The sequence below is a fragment of the Triturus cristatus genome, chromosome 7 (genome assembly GCF_964204655.1).
Source record: "Triturus cristatus chromosome 7, aTriCri1.1, whole genome shotgun sequence".
Classification (NCBI taxonomy): Eukaryota; Metazoa; Chordata; class Amphibia; order Caudata; family Salamandridae; genus Triturus; species Triturus cristatus.
Genome location: NC_140590.1, coordinates 725,894,035 through 725,920,325, shown reverse-complemented (window position 1 = coordinate 725,920,325; position 26,291 = coordinate 725,894,035). Strand labels below are relative to the sequence as shown.

At 45.1% G+C, this 26,291-nt stretch overlaps 1 protein-coding gene across 1 annotated transcript in view; it reads left to right on the top strand.

Moving 5' to 3' along the window:
* Positions 1-26,291, top strand: part of GAA (alpha glucosidase) — a 467,310-nt gene that overhangs the window by 211,427 nt on the left and 229,592 nt on the right. The window contains exon 10 of the mRNA XM_085617437.1: positions 23,543-23,656. Coding sequence (XP_085473563.1) covers positions 23,543-23,656 — 114 coding nt within the window. The remainder of the gene's footprint in view (positions 1-23,542; positions 23,657-26,291) is intronic.

The window sequence follows — 26,291 nt, the reverse complement described above, 5'->3', positions numbered from 1 at the left end:
ACTTTTTACAGCTGAATGCCAATAAAACTGAAATCGTCCTCTTTGGAGATGCCACTATTTTATGGTCTCCAAACTGGTGGCCTATTGAGCTGGGGCCCGTTCCATTACCTAAGGTCACAGTGAAAAATTTGGGCGTCCGCCTTGACCAGGCCATGTCCATGAAGGATCATGTCTCTTACACCGTCAGTACATGTTTTTTTACTCTGCGTCTTTTGAAGAAAGCCTTGCCATACCTCCCTGATTTTTCCCGCAGGACACTGATCCAGGCCCTGGTACTAAACAAACTTGATTATTGCAACTCACTAATGGTCGCTTCAAATGAATCTACTCTCAGCCGTCTACAAGTGGTGCAAAATACCGCAGCACGACTGGTTACTAAAGCTCCCAGCAGATCAACATCTACCCCGCTACTACGGCAACTGCATTGGTTACCAGTGAAGAAAAGAGTCAAGTTCAAACTGTGCTGTCTGACCCACAAAGCACTGTGGGGCCCCGGCCCTTCATACCTGACTGAAAGGCTCCATTGGTACATCCCCAAACGAGATCTAAGGTCTGGTTCTAAATCGCTGCTAACCGTCCCGAGGATTAAGAGATCGCGTTTGGGCGGTAGATCTTTCTCCTACCAAGCCCCTTCGGTATGGAATCAACTTCCCCTTTCACTCAGACAATGCTCTGACTATCTTGAGTTTAGAAAGTCTCTGAAAACCACTCTCTTCTCGGAACAATAATACCTCAGCACACCAGCTCAGGGTGGCAAGCGCTGAGAGACCCCTTCCGGGGTGATTCATGCGCTTTATAAACTATGTAACATAACATAACATAACATTATAGAAGTGTCCACCTCTATCAGACTCAATCGTTACTCGGAACCCGTACCTAGGAATCAATTCTCTTAACAGTAACTTTGCCACTGTTATTCCATCATTTCTCCTAGTCGGATAGGCCTCCACCCATCTTGAAAACAAACAGACTACCACTAGAACATACCTCAATCTGTTCACTTGGGGCATTTCAATGAAATCAATCTGCATTCTCGTAAAAGGTCCACCTTCTCTGCCTATCGTTCCCAAACTCACCACTGTCTTTTTCCCAGTGTTAAATTGCTGGCAAATCAAACATCTTTGACAAATGCTTTCTGCAATCAGCCTGAACTTTGCATTATACCAAGTCTGCTTAAAAGACCTGATCATCGCATCCCTTCCCAAATGTCCCTGGCCATGATACATTCTTGCCATTGTCGACAGCATAGAGTTGGGCATGACTGGTCTACCATCTCTATAGATCCAGACATGATCTGTTTCTCTTGGGGCACAACCTGCCTTAATCCAATCTTTCTTTTCTTCATTTCCTGCCACATCCTGCATCTGTTTCACTTCATCCCACGTTTCTAGGACATTAGTAAACATCACAGAACAAAAAGACATTTCCTTTTCTCGTTCCCTATTAATCGAGTGATTATTTTTAGCACAATACTGTGCAATGTCATTGGCAAAACGATTACCAAGGGTAACAAAATCATCTCCTTGTCCATGAGCAGCACATTTTACAACTGCTAATTCTTTAGGCAGCTGTATCGCCTTAAGCAATTTCCCAATCACATCAGCATTCTTTATTGGAGTCCCACTCTACATCAAGAAACCTCTCTGTGAGGAGGAGCCAAGATGGCGACCGGAGCAGTCGCTTGAGCGCCCGGCTCCGTCGGCCCTTGGCCTCGGACTATCATCCTGATTCCTATCCTTGCCGATTTTCGAGGTCCAACGCGTGCGACGATGCGCTGACTTCGCCGCCGCTTTCCCGAAGTCTTAGCCCGCCCGGATGCCGGAGTTCTTGGTGCCTTTGTTCCCCGCACTGGACCCCTGCTCTACTGTGGCCTCGGCCGGCCCCCTGGAAGCGTCGTAGTCACCGGACCCGCTGGTGCAAATCTGAGCCCCGAGGTCCCGATCCCGCCTCACGCCACGGACGGTCGCCGGGGGAGCCGGGGGAGAGGCGCCCGGACACCTCCTGCACCCTGCACCTGACGGGCTGGAGCTAGAGGGTAAGCCCCGGCGGGACGGGTCTCCTACCCCGCTCTGTGGACCACGCTGTGGAAGGCTGCAGACCCCCTTCTTCTATGGTCTAGTCGGCTGCAAGAGAGCCCGAGGGAGGGGAAGCGACTGTTGGCTTTCACCTGTTGCGGCGCAGACCTGTTGGGAATTGCCTCCTTGTCACGATCCCCCCCCTGGCCACGGTACCGTTCAGCGGTAAAACATGGCGCTGATTGCCTGCTCGCTGCTGGGGGGTGATGTTCCGGTCTCGCCCGCTGCCCGCTTCGCCCTCCCTCTACCAGACTCCAGCTCCCCAGTGCCGTCCCGGATTGCTGCCGCTGTGGGGGCGCAGCTTCCGCTGACATACGGCTCCGTTCTGGCTGCCCTGCGGGACTTTCGTCTGCAATTGTGTGTCGGCTTGCAAACGCTGAGTGAGCGGTTCGACTCTACACTGTCTGCTGCGGGTCGTGAGCGCCCCGTTTGTGATCAACAAGACGTGAGTCTGCCAGTGCTGTGGTCCTCCTGCGGGGAAGTAACGACTGGGTGTAGCGGTGCTCCACTGGTGTCTGCGTTTGGCTTTCCCGGCGCCCAGGATCAATCGCTCTCCTGCTCAATGGCGGATACTTTGTTTCCCCGGTCATTGCTGCCTGCTTTGTTGTTGCCTGCCTCATCGTGCCCGCAGGACCTTCCTGCTGAACTACACCTGACGACCTCGAGGAACCGTTCACGGTGGCCTACGGCTCCTTTTATGTGGAACTCATGTACTTTACAAGCCAGGTCTGGATTTTATATGGTGTGCAAGGGGACCTCAATAGATGATCGGCGGCCATTTTGTGACTCTACTTCTCCATCTTCTTCCAAGCGGCCATATTGTCTTTGTCTGTTCGGGATGCGGGGCATTCACGAGGGGGCGGGTCTAATCGTAAGCCCGCGATCGGGCCAGGGCTAGATTACTTTCTATCATCATAGTTTCACGGACGGGCTGGACTGGGACTGGAATTGTTTGCATATGTTGTGCGCACTCGTCGCGATCTGTCTGCCTTCATTTCCTTGTTGTTACATGCTATCTTCACACGACCGCCTTTGGGTGTAGTGGGGTTTCAGTGTGTGGAGGCTTGGTTGGCCGGTGGTGTCGGGCGCTCCGAGGATACGTGGGCTCCTCCCCGCCTCCTTTCTTCTCTCTTCTCTTAGTTTCTTTACTCTACTCCTACTTTCTCTCTCGTCTATATTTCGGGTTCATTGGGCGACAGGCACTATGCTGGGGGGGGGGGCAGGCCATAGCCTCCGCATTGGTGTAGGGTGGGGGGGTAATTTACTGTTTCTTTTTAGTTCTATGGGCCTCTTTCTTTCATGTCTCTGCGCTATACTTGTTTCGATTCGGGGTCCGGGTGTGGGGTGGATTGAGTGGGGGCGGCTTTTAGGGGGTGCGTATTTACTACTGTGATGATCCTGTTATCTAACTGCATCGCCTTACTGTATGAGATTTTCTATGGCTGTTTTAATGATGCTGCTGCTCTCCAGTGTATGAAGCCGACTCGCGGACTCGAATCTCCTTGTTTCTATCCTTTACTGATTTCTTTCTCGATAAAAATTTTTTTTGAAAACCTTAAAATTAACCTTCACTTCTCCTTCCCCTGGTGTCAAGGATCCCTCCAGTGTATGAATCCTGAATCATTGCTAATCTTGACCTTGACGCACAGGGGATGTACTGTTTGTCTCTGTGCTCAACCGTATTGTGGCCGGCCTGATGGTTGTAGGCCCGTATTTGTTCTTTTACTATGCACAAATAAAGGTTTTTAAAAAAAAAAAAAAAAAAAAAAAAAAAAGAAACCTCTCTGTAGCCAAAGCTGGCCAAAATCATGCACGACTCCAAATCCGTACTGACTATCAGTCATTACAGTCACTCTCAGATTCTTCCCAATCTTGCTAGCTTTCGTCAATGCCACCAATTCAGCAACTTGAGCAGACTTCACTCCTTTCAATGGTGAAGCTTCCATAACTTCTGAAACTTTGCACACTGCATATGCTGCACTCAGCACACCATCATCATTCCTCAGACATGATCCATCCACAAACAGCACATGGTCACTTTCAGGCAATGGAAGATCTCTTATGTCTGGTCTAGGTTTTGTACAGTAATCAAGCACATCCAAACAATTATGATCAACTTCATCCTTTGCACCCACATTTTCAGTATCAGGCAATAATGTTGCTGGATTCACATTCACGCATCTCTCAAGAGTCACATTTGATGCTCCCAGAATGATTTTCTCATATTTAGTCAGCCGACTATGTGACATATATTGAGTTCTGCTTCTTGTCAAAAGAATTGCCACATTATGAGGTACGAATACCCTTACAGGATATCCCATTATTATACCCTCACTCTGTTTCAAGCTTCTGCATGTAGCAGCTACTGATTTCAGACAACCTGGCAAACCCACAGCTACAGGGTCAAGTGTTGATGAGAAGTACGCAATAGGCCTTCTCAGTTGTCCATGCTTCTGGATTAACACTGAAAGTGCACATCCATTCCTCTCACTGCAGTACAACTCAAACTCTTTTTCATAGTCTGGCATTCCCAAAGCAGGGGCTTCACACATTCTGCTCTTCAACTCCTCAAATGCTGCCATTTGTTCTCCGTCCAGTTCCAATGGGTCTTTCACCTCACTCTTTGTCAGCTTAATCAGTGGCTTTGTTATCAGGGAGAAATTACTAATCCACTGACGACAATAATCCACCATCCCCAGAAACATCCTCACTTCTCTCTGTGTCCTTGGGGCTCTCATTCCCCTGATAATTTTGATCCTGTCATCAGTCACCTTTCTCAGACCCTTTTCAATATTGTGTCCAAGATAATGCACCTCTTTCTTGCAAAATTGCAGTTTGGCTGGAGACACTTTTAACCCTCCATCTGCCAGATGATTCAGTAAAGCTATGGTATCTACTTCACAAGCTTCACGTGTCTTTGATGCCACAAGTAGGTCATCAATATACTGCACTAGAACTGAGCTTTCAGGCATGATCAAACTCTCCAATGATTTTTTCAATAACTGATTGAATATCGAAGGACTCTCTGTGTACCCCTGTGGGATTCGACACCATGCTAAAATACGCTGGCCAAACCTAAATGCAAAAATCGGCTGGCTATCATGATGCAATGGTATTGAGAAGAAAGCATGACACAAATCAATCACTGTGTACCACTCAGCATCATGTGGAATCTGATACAAAATCACTGACGGATTTGGCACAATGGGACAACACGCCACCACAATTTTGTTAACCTTTCTCAAATCTTGTACAATCCTGAACTTCCCATTCGGCTTCTTTAGCCCCATTATCGGTGAATTACACAGGCTACTCAGTAGTTCTCTCAAAACTCCTTGCTGAATCATTTTCTCAATAATAGGAGTTATTCCTTCAATTATTTCTGGTGTCATTTTGTACTGAGGAATATTAGGATAAGTAATTCCCTCTTTCACTGAGATTTTCACAGGATCTACATTATTCATCAATCCCACATCTTCTCCAGTAAAATCCCAAACTGTCGTTTTCACTGTGTCTCTCAACTCTTGAGGCAAGTCCTCTGGATTAAACACAGCATATGTACCAACCATCTCACTCTCTCTATTATCTAGAGTCATCCGGTACAAAACATCCTCATCTGGTGTTTCAAAAGCTATTCCATCCGGTGTACAGAAAATTGTATAATTCATCTTGCACAACAGGTCCCTACCTAACAAATTCACTGGACTAGTGTCACAGACCACAAATCTGTGCATGTCTGAAAATTTCCCTATTCTTACCCTTACTGGTTCAGTAAGACGTGTCTTGATTTGTGTATTAGCTACACCAACTACTTGGATTGCTTCATCCGAGAGAGGAAGATTTCTAATATCTGCTGACCTGACAGTTGATCTCGTCGCTCCTGTGTCTACTAAAAAAGTAACACTTTCTTCATTTATTTTCCCATCTACAAATGGTCCTGCCTGGTCTATTTCTAGAGTTGCACCAAGTATGCACTCTTCCTCCTCTCTTCGGCACCGTCAATAATCACCTTCAGACTCACTCCCTTCATTCTTTAACCAATACTGTTGTACCGGGTTAGAATGCCTTGGTTTGTTTACCTGCTCATCATTGTAGAATCCCGAGTCCTGATTGTACTTTTGGGACCCTCTATTCTGCGGCAAGGGCGGTCTTGGCTCTTGACTCTGCTGTTTATCACCCTTCTGCTGTTGCTTCTGGTGATTACACCCCTCAGTCTGCACCTGTTGATTTAATGGTTTACTTTCATTATTCACTAATGTTGGATTGGTACACTCGGATCTCCAATGTCCCAGTTGACCACAGTTGTGGCACGGGAACTTTTTCTTTGCCTCCTCCAAATTCCCCTTTCCTTTCCCTACATATCTGGGCCTATTCCCTGGATTATTTGCCTGTTCCACCAACTGTGCTTCTTGTCTCTCCGCAACTTTCACCTGTGCCCACATTGCCTTTTCTTTCAGCTTTCTTTGTTTTGCTTCAATTTCATCACTAAAGTACTTTGCATGTCTCAGGATCTCATCTATTTTCTTACTCTGCCAGTCCACTGTATGCTCACGAATTCTCTCACTAATCTCAGGTCTCAGGCCATATACAAATCTGTATACAAAATGACTCAAATCCTTGTCACCCAGGTGTTCATCCCCACTGAATTGTTTAAAAGCCAGTATCAGCCTCTCATAAAAAGCATGAACTGATTATTTTGCTTCCTGATGTGTTCGATCTATCTTAACCCAGTCTGTCTCTTTTGGAGGTACTTTATTTTTCAGGAATACAATTACCTGATCATATTTTTTCATTACCTCTGGATCTGGTGCTCCTGTTTTCTGATCTCTTGGATATTCCTCAGTAGGCCAACTTACAACTATTTTACACTCAGCCCACAAGTCTGCTGGAACAATTATATCAAACAGACTATTCAGATCAATCCACAGCACCTTCGACAATTTCACAAATCTGTCTACCTGCCTATACCACTCGACGGGCTTTTCTCTCAGTCGAGGGAAATCATTCGTAAATGATAAAATATCCTGTCTGGTCCATGGAACATGTACATATCCTCCAGGTATTTCTCTCATAGGATAATTATCCACTGTTTTTTCTTTTTCTCTCACAGGAAATGCTGAATAAGTCCTGTCCACTGATTCTTCCCTTTTCTTGTACCACCTATCCTTCCACTTTTCTACATCACCCCATTTTCGCAATAAGGCAATCATTTCCTTAATCTGCCCTGTTCTGCCAGCACCATTTAGATTTTCAATATCCTTATCAGAGAAATCCACCCTGTAAGGCTTCTGCAAAACTTTCATTTTATCCATGTCAACTCCCTGTTCACTCGCTATTGCTCTTAACCTTTCATGTGTATTCTTAGCCCTCCAGGTGATGCTCTTGCACATAAATAACAATTCTCCATCATGATGGTTTTTGAGTATGTCTGTAGAAATTGTCCCTGCAACAAGCTCCTCCAATTCCATGCGTAACTTGGCTACATCAATTGCCTGTGAATCTTTATCCTTCTTTTGAAGAACTTTCAACCAATCATTCAAATCTTCAGCTGTTATTTCAGTAGATTTTTTCACTGCAACCACTTTCTCTGGCATCCTTTGTGGTTCCAAAATCGGCATCCCTGAACAACTAGTATCACTAGTATCCAATCTTGAATTAGACTGCACCTCTAATCCTCCACTACATGTGTCACGTCTTGATTGTCTCAAATCATTATTTTCTGTCCTTATTCCTGACTCTCCTGAAGGACCAGCCAAACTTGTTAATTTATTCCCAACATATGGAACCATCAAACCATTCTCACCCGTCTTCTGCTTATCAAAAATAGGCATAACCGGACCTATGGTTACAGGCACTGTAACAGCTTCCAAATTCTTTGTCAGCTCTCTAATCTTTTCAGTCAGTTCAGATGTAGTTCTGGCTAATTCTCTCGTATTCTCATCACCACATCGATTCTCTCTCTCTCTTTCTCTGAAAGAGCTACCACTTTTTAAATCAGGTGTCACAACTTCTGTCTCAATGATACGCAAAGTATCTCTTATTGGAGTAGCATCTGGTGTGCTCTCTTCTGGTTCTGGTCTATATGGAGGTGGTCTCTTGTAAATCATGTCGTCCAAGACCTCATCCTCATAATCATTAACTCTATACCTTTTCACTTCTGCTTCAGGTACCCCTCTTGTTTCCTTTCTTTCTTCCTTCTCTTCAATTGCCCTCATAGGATATAATCCTTCTGTCATACTAGCATCTCGCCATCTCCTCATTCGATCATGATGAGTTTCACGATCATATTTCCTCCCAAACATATACCTATAGTTGCCTCCAGACCTCTGTTTTTCTCGCTCATGTACTTCATCTTCCCATTCCACCAACGCCTCAAACTGTGTCGGCCTTGGTCTTGGGTCAAGACACAACATCTTTTCCCGTAAATTTCTCAACACGGCCATATTAAATGAACCATGCTCCGGGAAAGCCAAAACACCATCCTCTCTAGTGTACCTAACCCAATTGTCTAACCCTATACAGGTATGATACCCATATTTCGCAACCATGAAGGATGCAGGCGTTTTCGTTGGAGGTAACAATTCACCTTCTCTTGTTTTAATGTCCTTATCCTTGTCGAACCATCTTTTTAATTTACCGAACAAGGATTTCTTCTTTTTCTCTTCTTGGTAATACATTTTAGCGTTTACCAAAACTTTCTAATCCCTTCCGCAACACAACTGTGCGGTACAATTTTTCGTCCAATAACAGCGCGACCCACACCAACGCACCAATCCTGGAGCGTCTACGTCACCCTGTACTCCTTCCAATCCCTGCGCGGCTCACACCAACGCACCAATCCCAGCGCGAGCACTGTTCTGATCCACTACCCAATCAGAGCGCGGTCTCTATGATGTCACCAGTCGCTGACTGCAGCTTCTGCTCTGTCTCCTGTCACTCGTCTACCCCTCCTTTACAAAATCCCCTTAGTAGACTTCGTTTTAAATTTTCACAAAATCTATTAGTTACAACATTAAAACATCTCCATTGTCTGCTTCGCTAACCACAGAACAGTAAAGAAAATCTTTTTTACAAGAATCCCGTCTTTCCCTGAAACAGCACTCACTTCTGCTCCACTACGGAATTAATACTCTCGTTGACACAGTAGCACATCCCTCTACTCTGCCCTTCTAACATGCATCCATTAACTGTTTCCTCCAGGACTGCTCCAAAGAGTCTTACAATCAATTAAATGCTCATACATTCACGCACTTTCATACAAGAAAATGTAGTACATACACACAGAATTCTGATTTTTCCGAGAACAGCAAACGATCTGCCCCACTACAGAATTATAACACACGTTAACCAAGCAGTGTATACCTCTGCCCAGTCCTTCAAACAAGCTCAGAGAATACCTATTACTTCTCCAGCGGTAAGCTTTAACGGCAAACCTTACGGATCCCTGGGACTTAAGACCAGAGTTTCACAGATAACCTTTGCTACCATACGCACTCCTTTTATACCGAAAATATGTCCCTAATAGTAACACACGACGATGTCACTGATTCCGAACCCAGACAATGTGACGTGCAACTTCAATTGTCACACGTTTCTCCTGCATGCGTACAGGACCAACAATCCCGTCTTTCCCGAGAGCAGCATACACTTCCCTCTGCCCTACTACGGAACTGCCACCAGCTCCCAAGTTCCAGAAGCACTACATAAAACTCAATACGACGACTTCAACATATAGTATTAGTACATATACCAACATCAATCAATAAATCAATGAATCAAAAAGCCAATATACAAGCAATCTAATCAGATCAAGACAATAATCAAAACCATTACTCTGCTACCAGGAAATTGCTGCAGATCAGGGCATACAAATTCTCCCTACTTCCACGGATATTTCACAGATACACGCACATACACTCATTACACGCTTGGGCCCATTTCACTAACATACGCTCGATTACTCTATCAGCACTAAACATGGAGAGAGAAAACTCCTTAAACACCCTGTATCTACAGTAAGGTCAATGCGATCAGTTTGTTACTGTCCTGAGTCATGATTTAAACAACAATAATCACATTAGAGTATTCAATAAACGACAAGAAATAACCACCAATGCTGTAATTAATAAATTATATTTTATCTAAAATTAGTTCAAATGAAAGTCAATCAATAGCAAAATCATTATTCTCATAGTTACCTAGTCTAGCTAAATGTCATAAATGGGTCAGGACAGGTCTCTCAGTAAAGTCTCCAGAGTCGCCGTCCTCACAGCATCAATCCTCACCAACGCAGGTTTGGGAAGAAGTGGCCTTAGACCCTCCCTAGTCTAACAATATTTATAATATAACTTGCAAAATAAAGCAACATAAAAAATTCTAAATGTTCATTGAATCACCAAGCGAAACGAGCAGGAAAGGATGTTGCTTCGCAACATTTGTAAGAACCTCCGCTCAGAAAAATCACAAAAATAAAAAGACGGAAGAAGGAAACTCGATTTTTGCAAAAGATACTTTCATGAATACATTTCCTCGGAACCATAGCGAAGCCACCGCTGTAATCACAAAGTTCATTGTGGCTTTCTTTTCCTCCAAGGACAGTTGGAAGCTTGCCTGGAGTCGCTGTCATCACGGAAACTTTCTAAACTCCAGCAGAAGCCATGGTCAGGTGACTGTCAACCATGTTCAGCAAGGCCTTTTCGTCATATTTTTTCACTCGAGTGCAGGCTGTAAACGGCAGCCATCTTGTTATAGGCCAAAACAGACCATCTTAATTAAAAGAGACACAAAACAACGTTACCACAGCATAATGATAAAACAGTGTTAATCCCCACTAATACCCTTATGTGTATGTAATTATCTAGCCCTTTTGCGACACAATAAAGCATTAGTACACGTTATTTCAAAAGCATTTCGTGCTTTAAAACAAATAGCACTTAGCAACATTCATTTAATTAAACCTGCACATTATTATTAAGCAACATATATGCATTCCCACGTGTAGTTTCTCTTGTTAGTCATATTGGTTAGTCAAAATTTCTCACAAAACCAATAATTATCGATTATAGATTAATAATTTTAGTTATGACGTATAGACAAAACCGGAGCTTAAAACTCGATAAATTTTCAACAGAAAACCCTGCTCCAGCACTCTAACCACATCTCTGAGGCCTGGCCTCTTATACACAAGTTTATTGCTTTATTACACGGTTTATTGTACATGGCACATTCTTGAGATTGCTTTGATACATGAAAGAACATCCTCGGAATCCCCACTTCAAGCTCGTTCCCACACATATCTACAGTAGAAGACCCCACCCTACCCACAGTAGGAGATGGCTATCACACAGCTGGACATTCCGCCAATTCCCGGGGGTGTGTGCGACTGGTCGGGTACCAGGGGGTGGGGGCCTTGATCTACTGTAATCCCTTTGATGTGAGGTGTTTCCCTTACAGTAGGGGCAATAAACTGCATCCGCAGGGCTAGGTGATGGCCTGGGATCGGTTCGGACAATCGGGCGCAGAGGAAGGGGGTTATCAAAAGGATGTATGACCATGTATGGGATGAAAGGAGGTGTTGGTCAGGCGTGGGATGTGGTTCCATGGCAGGGTCGCGCAGAAGGAGAGGGTTTATGGCCCATGTATGAGAGAGCGGGGGTGGCCGGCGCGCGGGGGGGATGTTCGCAGCGCCAGAGGGACGCGCTGGCGATCGGCAATGAGCGGGAAGAGGGGCCATGGTACCTAAAATGGCCGCCGTGTGTTTCTGCGTGCGGCGCTGGAGAGAGACGAGATGGCGCAGATAATGTTCAGTTACGAACTAAATTTCCACAGAAACCCCATCCCCAACTTGTGGGGTCTGAACCTTTGGATGAATGGGTTCTCACTATTTAGATATAACTAGGCTGTCCGGAATTCGGTTTAAACCGACTCTAACTGACAGTACCACACAGGATGAAAATCAGCTGACCCGGTTTAAACCGAGTGTCACTGATTTTCATAGTTGACGGGGAGAGGAGCAGCCGTCTGTCTGACTGCGGCCGCTCCCGAGTATTCACAGGTCTTTAAAAAGACCATTTACATAACGAGGCTTTGTTCTTCTTTCGCCCCTTCTCAGAGCCCCTGGGGGTGGGGCTGAGCGCAGAAACAGTCTTTGAATGAAAACCTAGCGTGATGATGTGCACACGCTGGTGTCGTGATGCTGTGAGGGCCCATATGGTGGACGCCACTCGGAGCGTGGGTAAAATGACAGCAAGGAGAGGTGCACGAGGGAAGAACGGAGGAGTTGGGGGTAGGGAGAGAATGAGAAAAAGCAAAAACAGCAGGGAAAGTGGAAGGAATGGACGGGATAAAAGCATCACAAGGCACACGGGGTGGGCATTTAGGGGGGAAACAGAAAACGAGGAAGAAAGCACGAAAATAGATGCACTCTCACGGAGCGTTGAAGGATAATGAGGACATTCTCTGAACGTGAACAGCGGTAGGATAGAAGTCATCCAGTGAACATGATGGTGAAGAAGCGTCCCTCAGGGACCGACAGACAATAGAAGAGGAAGGAAAGCGATTGAATGACAAACAAGCAAATGAGTGACAAGAAAGCGTGTGAAATACCTCGTGTGAACCGTGTCTGACACGGTTCACACGAGGTATTTCATTAACAGAGACCTAAAAGTTGTCTGAAGGAAAGACCTAACTATGCCCTGTTTAAGAATCTGGATAAGATAGAGGATTATTGCATTAGAACTGTTCATAATTGTGAGTTTCTATATGTACCTGCCGTGATTCAGTCGTGGGTGCAAATATAGAGGCCGCTAAAAAAAGACATTATGTTCAGCACTGGCACAGACAGGCAATTCTGGTGTGTCACACTTTGTGGGATGTTGGTATACTAGAGCAGAGATGGAGCAAGTATCTTCACTGCAATTGCATTAAGCAGCTGGTGACTTTTGAAATCAAAGTTAATTAGAGAACAAACTTGTGAAAAGCCTGCATGTGCGAAGGAGCCGAGACATTCAGAGGGTCATCAGAACCAGTATCTCGTGGGGTTGGAGAGATTGGAGGTGGGTGAGGCGTCTTGGGAAGGCTTCCCTCGCCCTTTCAGGACCTCTTTCTCTCTTGCAGTTCCTCTTTCATCCTTTACTTTTGCTTGCTCAGGACTACATTAGATTACACCTCTCCTGGACATGTTTTTTTGTCAAATTCATCCCCAGCTACGCCCTCCGTGCCCTCACCACAGACAAGTGCACCAATCGCCACTTATAAACGAGTGAGTTACATCATTTGATTGTTCTCGCTATGCTTTGTGGGACCTGTAGTTTTGCACTGCCTTGTGACAGTATTAGTTTTCAAACGCCATCATACTGTCTCTTGATGGCCAGGACTGGCTGCTTGTGTCACACATGGCCTAAGGTACGAATCACATATTATGTCAGCTGTGAAGCTAGCCTCCTTAGCACTTCCCAACGTCTGTTGATTTTGTTTTGCACCTAACTCAAAACTAGAGCCAAATTTCCGGGTGGGGGGGGGGGGGTTTGGGGGCGGGAACTGAATCTTTAAGCCATAGGCAGAGTGGAGCTGCAGGGGCTCTTAGAAGGGGTGAAACAACAGCGAGGCCTCATTAACATGCAAATGGTCTTTTAAAGACCTGTGAAGTGCTCGGGTGCGGCTGTATGCGCCGGGAAGCTTCTCATCCCGGGCTGCCACACATGAGGGGGGGTGGGGGCTGAAGCCCTTTGAGTCCAATGGGTGTTGCGCGCCTGCTGTTTGCACATCAAAGGCCAAATGCGGAAAGTAAGCCGTGGCTGGCTGGTTCTTTAGTGAGAAAAGATTTTATCAAGCGCTGTAATGTTGTTGGAGTTGCCACAGTGAATGGGTTTTTTAAGACTGCGAATTGCGGAAGATCACAAAATGTTAGGGTGACGCTGAGTTTCAAATGTGTTTCTCTATTTGCAAATGTATCAGCTCTGTCTGTAATGCCACACACTGTTCGATGTTTGTTTCGTATCCATTGAATCGAAACTGTGCCCCACAATGCAGTTACACGCACTGCATTTTAAGAATGAAAAAGCCTGCTAATAAAATTAACGAACTCCTGCCAGGGAGTGTTGTCAGGCACATGGGGAGGGTAATCTCACTGACCCCTACTGCTCACACCCCCTCACGCACCAAAGGGCTCCTGACATCTGCGAGTAAAGCCCACATTAAAGAGGCCAAGTAACAGTGACTCCCTCCCCTCGGTTGGGGAGCCCGTTTTGTAGCAGTGCAGCTGTTTTAAAAGCACTGCAGAGGTCCTTGTATTCAACAGTTTTCAGGCAACAATAAAAGTGCCAAGAATGGATAACTCTGGTAATTAACATACCTGCAGGAGAGAGATTGGAGTGGTTACTGCTTTTGTCACAGAGGTCCGCTTGTGTAGGAATAAAACTTAGATGGTAAGCGCTCCAATGTTGATTATTAATTTTATATACAGTTAAATTTAGTTGAAGGTATTGCAGCAAGAATATGATTATTTGTGGCACTCCACGATGTTGTTAGAGAATAAAAATCAACAGCTGAATATAAGTTGCCATGAAGACAATAAAAATTATAAATTGAATAGATCCCTTGTAAGAATCAACCAAAAATGTAAAAAAAATATTATGGCAATTATTGATTCATTGGACTTTCGCATTTATTGAGCTGGAACTGTGCCCCACATTAGTCACACGGACTGCATATTAAGAATAAAAAAAACATACTGGTATAATTAACGCGCTGTAAGATATGAAACAGTTAATTACAAAATAAACACACACACAAACAAAGTGGCACAAACTGCATTTGAAATCAACAGACCTGAAGTACATGTTTTCCCATTTTCAAAGTTGGAATCTCTATACCATATCCTTGCAACAAAAGTCCACATAAACAAAAAAAATTATGGGGCGAAGAAACACAGCTACAAAAAAACATGTAGTAACAAGATGTGTTTATTTCTAAAAATAAGCATTTGCAATGCAATAGGTCTCGCATTTACGCGAGTTTGAGCTATTGACATTGCAAATAACAATGCCTTTTATTTTTGTTTTTGTTTTTAAAACATAAATAAAAGGCTTTGTCATTTACAATGTCAATAGCTTAAACACGCATAAATGTGAGACCATTTGCATTGCAAATGCTTGTTAAACCTTTGCTGCAGAATGAAAGGACAATGGAAAGTATTTCATGACTGTATTAAGCTTCTGAAATATAGAGCAGTATACAATTTCAGAAGAAAAATGGAAAAAGCAATAATAAAAACAAAGCGTTCCATAAACACCGGTAAAACACTGTTTCAGTTGTTTTTTATGGCGCGAAAATGACCAGAATTTACCAAAAATAGAAACTGAAAACAGGAAAGCCTAGATATAACGCATATTATGTATTCATCCAAAGTACAAAGCACCACATTCATCATAAGTATCTAAATGCAAAAATACACAATTAAAGCAATCGATCAAATACAATTAAAAGCATAATACTAATAATATTGATAAAGGTCTTCAGGTGGAGGCTCTATTCCATATCAGCCTGTTGGAGTTTAGAACCATCCACTTAATCTTGAAAGCCCTTCTGCCATCTATCAAAGAAATGCTGGTCCAGGTGTTCACAGACAACACCATAACCATGTGGTGCTGCAACACACAGGATGGGGTGGGTTTGTGGACTCTGTGTCCGGTGGCCCTGCACCTCTAGACAAGTCTGGAACACCATGGCTGACGGTGCAACACCTGGTAGGATCTTTGAACGCCGGAGAGGATGAACTCAGCCATCAATGCCTTGTGGATCACGAATGGCGTTGCACCCTGAGGTGGGATAAGGTCTCTTCCAATATGGGGAGAACCTTCTATCTATTCACCACCGCAGAGAATGTGTAATGTCAGCACTTCTACGCGTTGGAGTTTCCAAGACCACTCTCGTTTAGAGACACATTCTGCTTAGAGAGGAACCAGGAACTACTGTTCACCTTTCTGCAGATACCATTCGTGCCCAGCGTTCTGAAGAAGATCAGAACCAACCACACCCAAGTCATCCCAGTAGCTCCGGATTGGGCTTGGTGAATGTGGTATACCGAACTCCTGAGCAGCAACATCAGTCCTCTGATCAGGCTGCCCTCACAGAAGATTTTCTGTTGCAGCAACAGGGGTGTGCCTGCACCCCAAGATACACACCCTCCACCTCCATGCTTGGAGATTGCACTGAGTGCTTTCAACCTTCCTCCTGAAGTCATGGATGTTATCTTGGCAGCCAGGTGTCCCTCAGCCAAGTATGTATAAACCTGCCGTTGGTACAAGTTTGTGGCATGGTGCTCTGCTAAGAAGGTTAACCCATTGCTGGCCAAGTTATCGGAGGTTCTTTTGTTTGTGTTGTCACTGGCCCAGCAAGGTCTTGCTTTGGCCACTCTTAAGGGGCATCTATCAGCCCTACCTGAGCTTTTCTGGGAGTCCCATGATCATACACTTTAGTCTTGATGAACCTTTCAATAAGCCCATTGCTCTGTGGATGGTAGGATGTGGTAAACTTATAGTTTACATCACCCTCTTTCCACATTGCAGTTATGTAGCTAGACATGAATTTTGCACCTCTGTCTGACAAGACCTCCTTAGGATACCTCACTCTGAAAAAAACTCACAGAAGGGCCCTAGCCAGCACAGGAGCTGTAGTGGTCCTAAGTGGAATAGCTTCTGGATACCTAGTGGGCTGGTCCACCACCACGAGGATGCAACTGCGTCCAGATGTTGCTGGAGGGTTTAAGGGACCAACAATGTCAATCCTTACCCTCTAAAAGGGAACCCGTACCACTGGAAGTGGAATTAAGGGGGCCTTTGCAGTGCCACCCGACTTACTGGTTTAGCAAGTGACACAGGAGCGACACAACTCTTTGGTATCCTCAGACATGTGAGGCCAGTGAAAGTGAGGAACAAGCCTGTCCCAAGTCTTGCTTTGCCAAATATGTCCTGCAAGGGGAATGTCATGTGCTAGGGATAGAAGAAAACCCCTGAATTTCTGAGGTATAACTAACCTCCTGGTGGCACCAGGCTTGGGGTTTCTATACTCAGAAAACAGGGGCCCATCTTCCCAATCGATCCTATGGAATCCACTAACACTCCCTGCCTCCACAGCGGCAGCTTCCTGTCTGAGCTGTTCAAGAGAGGGGCAGGATTTCTGCTCCAGACTCAAGTCTGCCCTGGAAGGGTACCCTGCCCCCAAGAACTTTGCTGTGTCAGGCCCAAGTTCCTCTGGGAAAGTTCCTTCACAGGGGCTGAGGTCATCTCTCTCAGGAGACTGATCCTCACTTGGAGTCCAGGAGGAGGATAATTCCTTACCCTTCCTACTCCTTCTCTTAGGAGCTAGCTGGTCCATTTTTCCAGGATCCAGAGCACCTTCAGTCTAAGTACCTAACTGTGTGGCCTGAGCCGTTGTAACAGCTAATGCACTGGCAGACATTCCCATTATCTCTGCATGTGTCCTGAACCTCACTTCAGACCAGGCTGAAGTTTCTAAATCATTGCTCAGCAGACAGTCCACAGGTAGGTCTGGGAAACCATAACTCTTTTAGAGCCAGTTAACCCTCCCCAGCTGAGATTCACAACTGTCAAGGAATGATCAGTCCTGACATTGCTTGCATTGGTCACTTGGTAAAGTTGACCAAGTATAATCTGATCAGGAGACACAAGTTTATCTGTCACCATAGTGACACTGGCCCCTGTGTCCCTGTATGCTACAGCTTCCTGACCATTAATCAGAGGATGTTGCCTGTACTTTCCCAAGTTAGTAGGAATAACAAGTACAGTCGCAAGTTCCATGACGCTGTCACAGACAAGGACAGCCTGGGTGGGTGTTCTGACTAGGCCAGAACCCACGTCAGAACCCAAGGTTAACCCTACTAATTTCAAGGGGACACTACTGCTACTTGTACTGGTGCCTTGCTAGGGGTGCTAGTTACCTTAGTGGCAGTAGTAGTAGTTTATTTGGTGTTAGCTTTGAAGCAACTGGCATCCCTTGCTCTGTGGTCATTCTCCTTACATAGGTAACACCAAGGTTTCTTGCCAGAATAAGAGGAGTTTTGGGACCCACCCCCATAGGAAGATTGTTGGGGACCTTGTGAAGACTCCTTTTTGTCTTTACCTTTCTTCCCACCCTTCTCTTGGGCCTAAGAAGAATCTTGCTTTTTATGGTCACCTCCACCACCCTTGTTTTTCTGCTTCACCCTGGTGCGGACCCATTTGTCTGCCTTCTTTCCCAATTGTGAGAAGAGGTCAGATCGGAGTCCACCAGGTACTGGCACAGCTGCTGATTCAGAGAATTATTAAGGAGGTGCTCCCTCATCAATAAATTGTACAGTCCCTCATAGTCGTGCACATTACTTCCATGAAGCCACCCTTCCAGAGCTTTAATAGCACTGTCTACAAAATCAACCCAGTCTTGGGTATGTGCCTTCTGTGTGTCCCTAAACTTAACCCTGTATTGCTCAGTGGTTAAATCAAACCATCTATGTGGGCACTCTTCAAGACTGTTTAGTTGTCAGCATCTTCCTCCTTGACAGTGAGGAGTTTGTCTCTACCTTTGCTTGCAAAGAAGAGCCACAGGATAGCTGCCCACTGCTCATGAGGGACCTTCTGTACTTTACAGGCCCTCTCCAAGGCAGTGATCTATTTATGGATATTATCCCCCTCCTGGTAAGGAGGGATATCCTGCTCAGGTTCCTAGTATCAAAAGATTGTTCCGTGATCCTAGGCTCGCTAGTGCTGCCACCATGGGACCCTTGTCCCAAATCCTTCTTAACCTTTTGTACTTCTTGGGTCTCCTTATCAAGAGCCAACTGCTCCTTCTAGAGCCTGAGCTTAGCTCTCTCAAGTTTAAGCAGGTGGTATTTCCTTTCTAAGGAGTTCACCCTCTTGCTAGAGATCGAGGTCCTTATGGAAGTGTTAAAGGCATTGGAATTGACAGAGGAGGGCCTAGACCTCCCATAAACTCTTTTCATCCTCCCAGGAGGAACAAAGTGGGACCTACCTCTAGAGGCCTCCTCTGGGTCATCTAACCAATTACCAGGGAGATCAGAGTTTACCAGTGTATGGTCTTCAGACTCCTCCTGGTCCTGCTCAGAATTTTGGTCACTGGGGTGAGGCACCCCCGACCCCACTTCTTGAACCTCCCCTGACCTAGAGTTTTCCTGCTCTTCTGGACTTCCAGGATTCTGGAGGTCATACTACAGAAGCATCTATAAGAGTTGCTCTGTGTTAGGGTTACTACCTGTCTTTATCTTTATGGATGCAGTCAGGGTCCTAAGTTTTTGGAACTTATGACCACTGTATCTAGAGGTTTGGAACCCTCTGGCTCCCTCAACTAAAGACATGATAAAGTAGGTGTAGTGTGGTGTTGCGCCTACCTACTCTAGTGAGACTAAACTTCCAAATATTGGAAAAAGGGTTGTGCTAGATCCTTGACTGCCAATCCAAAATGTTCAGTAGAACTTACTAATTACCAAAAGTATTTGATATGTGCCTAAGCTAGTGATAGTTTTTCATCTAACCACACCTAGATTAGCAGGTAAAATAGCGCAGGCTTAAATTCCAGCCCATGCACACCAATGTAGGAGGCTCGCTTAGTCTTTGGTGCACACTTATTGAAGAGAAACACCTTACACTAATCCAGACAACTCTTAGGATGATTTTAGTGGTCTTTAATAACCTTTGAAAGCTCTCAAAGTGGTAGCTGTGGAGAGCATCCTTCAGGCTTATCTTGAAGGAGTGTTAACCAGCTTGTTTTACCAATTCTAATCAGGTAGTGCGGGGTAAATGAAAAAGAACCACACAATGTATATATAAAAATATGTCTATTTATTACAAACCACTCGCAAACACATACACAATAATACTTTAATTGCAAATAGGTAAGTAAACACAAAACAGTGGTCATCAGGGGAAGACCAAACCTTATGCTAAAAAATGTGGTATGCAAACTGCGATCAAAGTTGCTACTTGGACCAGGAGACACAGAGGAGCTGCTGACACAAGGAACCACCCAAGCTAAGTACCTAAGAAACCCACAGAGGCTGTGTGCAGAGTAGAAACACAGCCTTGTGGCCAATAGAAGTCAACGGGGAAGTCGCGGTTGCAGTATTGAAGTAGAAGGACCCTTCCCAGTGGACCTTGAAGAAACCCAGTGAAAGACAGAAGTTTGGAGAGTCATCCCACCCTTGGATACCCCAGGAACCAGAATATCTACACCAGCGAAGTCGGGTGCATTGGTGCAAGTGACGTCGGAAACCGCCAGAGACCACAAAGGAAGACTTCAGAAAAGATGCTGCTGAAGAAGACTGTGCAAGAGTCCGGTGGAATCCAAGTGTGGATTCTTGAAATGACTAACCTGTAAGCAGAGGGGGCAGTGTCTTTGCCTCTCGAGGTGACCAGGAGGCAGGGAAGAACAATGCCCATCGATGACAGATGATTCAGAAGATTTGACGGTGACCATGTCCCTGCAGCCAGGAGTTGTGCATGAGCTGTCCCATGTTGAAGTAGAGACCCAGGGAGTCGGTGTCCGGTGGGAGCACCAACAAGCCTTGGCAGCTGCAACAGGTTTGGAAAATAGAGAAGGAGCAACGTTGGGCCCAGCAAGGTCCAAATGACTTACCACAAGCAGGGGAGTCAGAGCAGGCCCCAAGAAAGTAAGGGAGTCTACTGAAGCAGAAATTGACCCTCAGGATGCCAAAGACACAGGAGTCGCAAGAAGACCTCGAGCAGCTCACCAAGTGGAAGGCCCATGGTGCAGAGGATATGGTGAGGATGCTGTAATTGAGAGGAAGAGATACTGGAGGCTAGAGCTTCTTGTAGCCCAAAGATCTCTGGAGTGCAGAGCCAACAAGCCTTGGCAACAGCAAGTTGACGTGGTGCACAGGGGTTCGGTCCCAGCAGTACCGATGAGGGATACAGGCCTCACAATTGCAGAGAGGATAGGTCAGGCCTCGAGGGAGATGAAGAACCACCACCTGTGTTGCTGAGCCTTTCGAAGTCCATGGGACGTCAGGATCAGCAGGCCGGCCGATCAGCTTTGTTTCGGCGCCTGCAGATGCAGGGGAGGGACTCCTTCACTCTAAGGGACATTACTTTGGGTGTCCTTGATGCCCACAGGTCTGGTGAATATCTTGGAAGACGCACAGGCACAGGCGATGAAAAAGGCTTACAGAACAGTGAGTCCAGGAGCAGCAGGAGTCTTCCTTGATGCAGTATCTGTTCCAGATGAAGTCCAGTGAAGTCCAAGTGTCCAGACGGTTGATGAGTGACATGGTTTCAGGCTTGAGTCTTGTCCCACGACAAATTTGAGAGTCACCCAGAGGTAAGCCCTTTATTACCCTAGGGAAAGGGATGGAATGACTCCGGGGTCCCTCCCAAAGGAGGGGCTGGACAGAGGGGAGGATACTCCCATGTCCTTTGTCCAGTTTCGCGCCAGGGTGGAAGCGATGGGCTCTCAGAACTGCTTCCAAATGGAGTATGCAAGGAGGGCACCAAATGTGCCCTTCAAAGCAGTCTGGTGGGGCTAGAAAGCACCCCTACCCCAGCCCAATATAGTAAGTCCTGTCTGGAGAGGTGGTCATACTTCTCTGCAACAGCAAACCTATTGTTCTACGTTCCCTGCTCGAGCTTGGCTCGGCAGCATGACAGCAGAATCATGTCTTTCATTGGCAGCAGCACTAGCTTGCTGTCAGACCCTGAAAGGCTATAACCGCGAATACAGGGGGTACCCCACTACATGGAATCATACTTCCAACACTGGAATCGGTGTTGGGGTATGATTCCAACATGTTTGATATGAAACATGTCAGGGTTCGGTGCAGCCACTATATAGTTAGACATCTCGTAATGACTGATGTCCACTATATGTATTAAAATGGCTGACTGCATTTGCAAAGTCTGGAGAATGGACTCCGGGGTCTGTAGGGGTAGGTATCTTCTAGGTCAGTCACTTATCCCCCATTAATACTCTACACCAGGTTGATGAACTATGTAGGAAGCCTATGTGCTACTTTCCAAGGCTTTTTCTGCTTGCTGGATGAAGACTGGACAATCACGAGTCTTTCCATTGTTTATTGTAACATCTTTGACCCACCACCTCCTTTGATATTAGATCAGAAAGAGTTTAATATATTTAAATTAGTAGCTATCACTAACGTGTTAGGTTTACACAACGTTTTAAAACAGTGAACTGTGATTTGTTAATATATATATTCATATATTTTTTCCACGCTTTGCTAAAATTGCAGTTTCTATCATTTTCTATGTTGGAATTGGCGATATAAACCCTTGAATTTGGGGGTGAGTCAGAGACTTTTGGGCTTCTACAAGTGATGCTGTCTGATTCCCTATAGATTTGCTGCACTTTTGGGACTTAGTCCATTTTTCTGTTTTTGCCTAATATTGCATTACTCCTGTAACTGAAAGCCTTCATGACAATTGGTTTCTACGTTCTATGACTGATTCAATTAGATTGATTTATAATTTTAATTTTATGTCTTACACTTACATTTCAATAAACCTTCATGCTTTTTTCTAAATTTCTGATCTTGAACTCCCTTTTTGAGTCAGTCCTTTCTTATTTACTGTATTTTAAAAGGCCATTTTGAATCTTGTCTCCAGGGACATATTGACTCATAGTTCTTGAAGTTGAAGTTAACACCCTCACCAACCCCACAAAGTGGGCACAATTATCATGCAGATTATCTAAGAGATAGCATGCCCACATCCATCCCTGCCCTACCTCTATGGGTGTGCCCATTTTGTGTTGCACTTCCTATGTTGGAATGTATCCCCCTGTTCTTCTGTTCAATTAGATTCCCATGCTAGCACCCATAGTCTGCACGACACTAGAGTAGAGGGCCACCACTTCCTCAGTATTCCTTTATCTGGCACCTTGGATTGGTTAGCTGTCTGAAGCAAACCCATTGTAAAAAGACTCCGCAAGCTAGGATGGTTCCATAGTCGATTCGAATGTGCCTCGCTTGAATGACACAAGCTATAAGTCTAGGGCCCCGATTATGAGTTGCACGATACAAGCGGAGTGCAAACTCTTCACATATAATTACCATTACTCTGTGCAAATATCCTACCAGTGATGTGCAATTATGAGTTCAACCCCTTGCAATGAGAAATGATTGTGGATTTTCCGTTCAGTATTACTCATGCCATTCTGTTTTCCGAGTTTTTAACTCACACTCAGGCTCTGGGCAGGTGGTAAATGTGTTTGGGGAACTTTGTGTGGGGCAGGGTGGAGGAGGATAAGCAGGGAATGGGAGGAAAGGGAAAGAATAGTTTGAGCAGGGGGGAGCATGTAAATATATTTTTTATAATTCCATAAGAATCATTATTTCCTCAAACAATATGAAGAAATTAAAATTGTGGCTCCACGTTGTTTTCTCTTTTCTTTCTCCTTATGTTTTTGGTTTCTGTTCTCCATTTCAGATGTGGCCCGGCGAGACCGCATTCCCAGATTTTACAAACCCCGAGACACATATCTGGTGGTACGACTTCATTAACGCATTCCACGATGAAGTGCCCTTTGACGGGCTGTGGATCGTGAGTATCTGACAGGAATGTTGTGCTTAAGTTTAGAAATGGGCAAAGTCAGTGATACTTAGACCACTTCCACTAATCGTAGTGTACCCAATTACTTGATAACCCTTTACCTAATTCTCCCAACCTCTCACTACTTTTTTATTATGGGTACTGCTTGTGTGATGTTTCCTGCAAGAACAACAAGGTGGTCGGTGGAATGCCTGAATTAATCTCAGCCACTGACAATTGCTTCGGGACGCATTTCTGTCCATAATTAAGACTGATTTTCATGTGGCTGGGTCCAAAATGAGGTGAGATGGTGGGCAAAAGAACAAAGGGTTGGAATATCGCCAGAGTGATTGCCAGTGGTTAGACATATTGCAAGCATTCCTCCCATCACCTTTTGCGTGTTTGCAGTAAAGCCGTAAGTGGCAAGGGTATGCCCAGACGTGGGTTCCGTGCTTACTGTGCTTACTGTGCCACTTGAACCAAGCTACACTTACTGAAAAGCCAAAATCAAGTCAAAAACGGTCTTGGGCTGCTTGTGTTCCAGATCTGGGAGGACATGGCCTGGCAGTTCAGGCTGGACTGTTCCTACTGGAGCAGGGTCAAGACAGATTTGCATATGACTGGGTCCAAACTGAGGTGGCATGGTGGGTAAAAGAACGATAGTGTGGGATGCTCCCCTGAGCGATTGGCAATTTGTTTAAAGCATTCCTCCCATCACTTTTTGCGTTTTTAATTTATGATGTTTACAGCACTTCATGCTTCTTTTTAAGCATGTTCATATTCCACTGACTTGCTTCTTCAATTGAGATAATAGTTTGCTCCAGACGGTCTAGAAACGGGCTAGAGTAGTATTGACTTTCCACTTGGGAAAAAAGGTTTTAAAACAACCCGGCAAAAAAGCTGCAGGCTTTACGAATATATGACATTACAACACAAACAATTACAATGCATGCTTTTACAACAAAGTTTTTAAAATCACAACTACATTACATCACATGATTTTACAACGCATGCCATTACAACACATTTTTGAAAACTATCATTACAACGCATTCCATTACAACGAATACCATTACAATGCATACCATTACAACGCATAATACTTTTAGGGCAACAGTAGGGTTGGATAATGTAGGGGGAAAAATTACTATTCCCACTCCAGTGAGTGCAACAGTAGGGAAAGTGTTGGATAGTGTAGGGGTAAAAATAACTATTCCCATGTCCCTGAAAACCGATACCCACCATTGTAGTGACATGCGTTGTAATGGCATGCGATGTAATGGCATGCGATGTAATGGCAAGCAATGTAAAGGCCGTCGCATTGTAACAGTTGCATTTTAAAGGTAGTGCGTTGTAAAGACTGCTTTGTAATGGATGTTTCCCGGCTTTACGCGTAGTTCTGAAGGGTTAGGTTGGATCAAATATTTTAATACTTTCATTGTGCTTCAAGTCCAGACTAGCTATTCTAGACATGTTTTTAAAAGTAGTAAATTACTGTAATTTACAGTGCCATTTCCCTAAAGCCATATCATCTGTATCATTAATTTGACAGGGTTTGTTATTGTTAATCATAATGGTGATATGGTAAACATATATTTCTCCAGCATTAGAAAAACAGTGTGTTTACTTCAACAAAGACCCTAAAAAGAGTTTAGCCAGTTTTTCTTTTAACTAGGCCAATCCTCACTAGCCACCATTATGTCAATGATATCCCCCATTATGTCAGATTACTGCCCCTTCCCTGGTAAGTCCCAGGTCCCACGATGAACAATTTGCCAGAAAGCGGGGGTAGGCATAAAGATATCTATGCTGCAGCACCCACCCATAAGCATCACCATTCACACATGAACACACACACTTGACCAACCTACACACAAACACACGCACACACACATTACACCAAATGCTCCCAAAGCACCCACATTTCCTAAAATGTAATCACTACCTCGAAGCACAACTCTTACCTTCCTGTTCGCCCTCGCAGCATCAGCTTCATCTAGGTGCCAGCAAGCTTCTTGTTGCAGTAAGATGTGAAAGGGCGAGATGCTGAAAGAAAAAGGTGGGAAAGCTCTGAATAGAGACCGGCTTTATCTTTTCCCCTCTATCCTTCTCAGATGGCCACCTTCTCCCCTCCGTGAACCTCTGACCGCCATAGTCTTTGGCAGCCATGCATTGAGGGGAGTAGGAGGGCCTTCCTCCCGCAACCACTGGATTGCTGCATTTGCATCGCTGGGGAGGATTTGGTCTGAGAAAATATCTAACTCTTGCCAGGGTCTTCGATTATGTCAATGCAGTGCCTTTCCCCTTTGCCAGTCCAATAGACAGTCCCTAGTTGAGGTGGTGGGTCCATGAAAGTGTTGCCATTAGAGGTGATAAATTCATGCAGCAGCCAACAGCAGAGGCGATGGACACATGGAACACCATAGCCATAGCTAGTATTTCACTCAATCGCCTATGCAGCAGTGGAGCAGTGGATACACGCAACAGTCACAATAGAGGCCGTGGAAGCATGCAGCACCTCCCCCTGCAGAGGCGACTGATGTGTGCCGCAGTGCTCAGTATGTAGGGGATGCATCGAAGGTGTATCAGTGGTTCAGTCTTAAGCAGAGGTGGTGGAGGATGATCTATTGCACAACACTTTTAAATG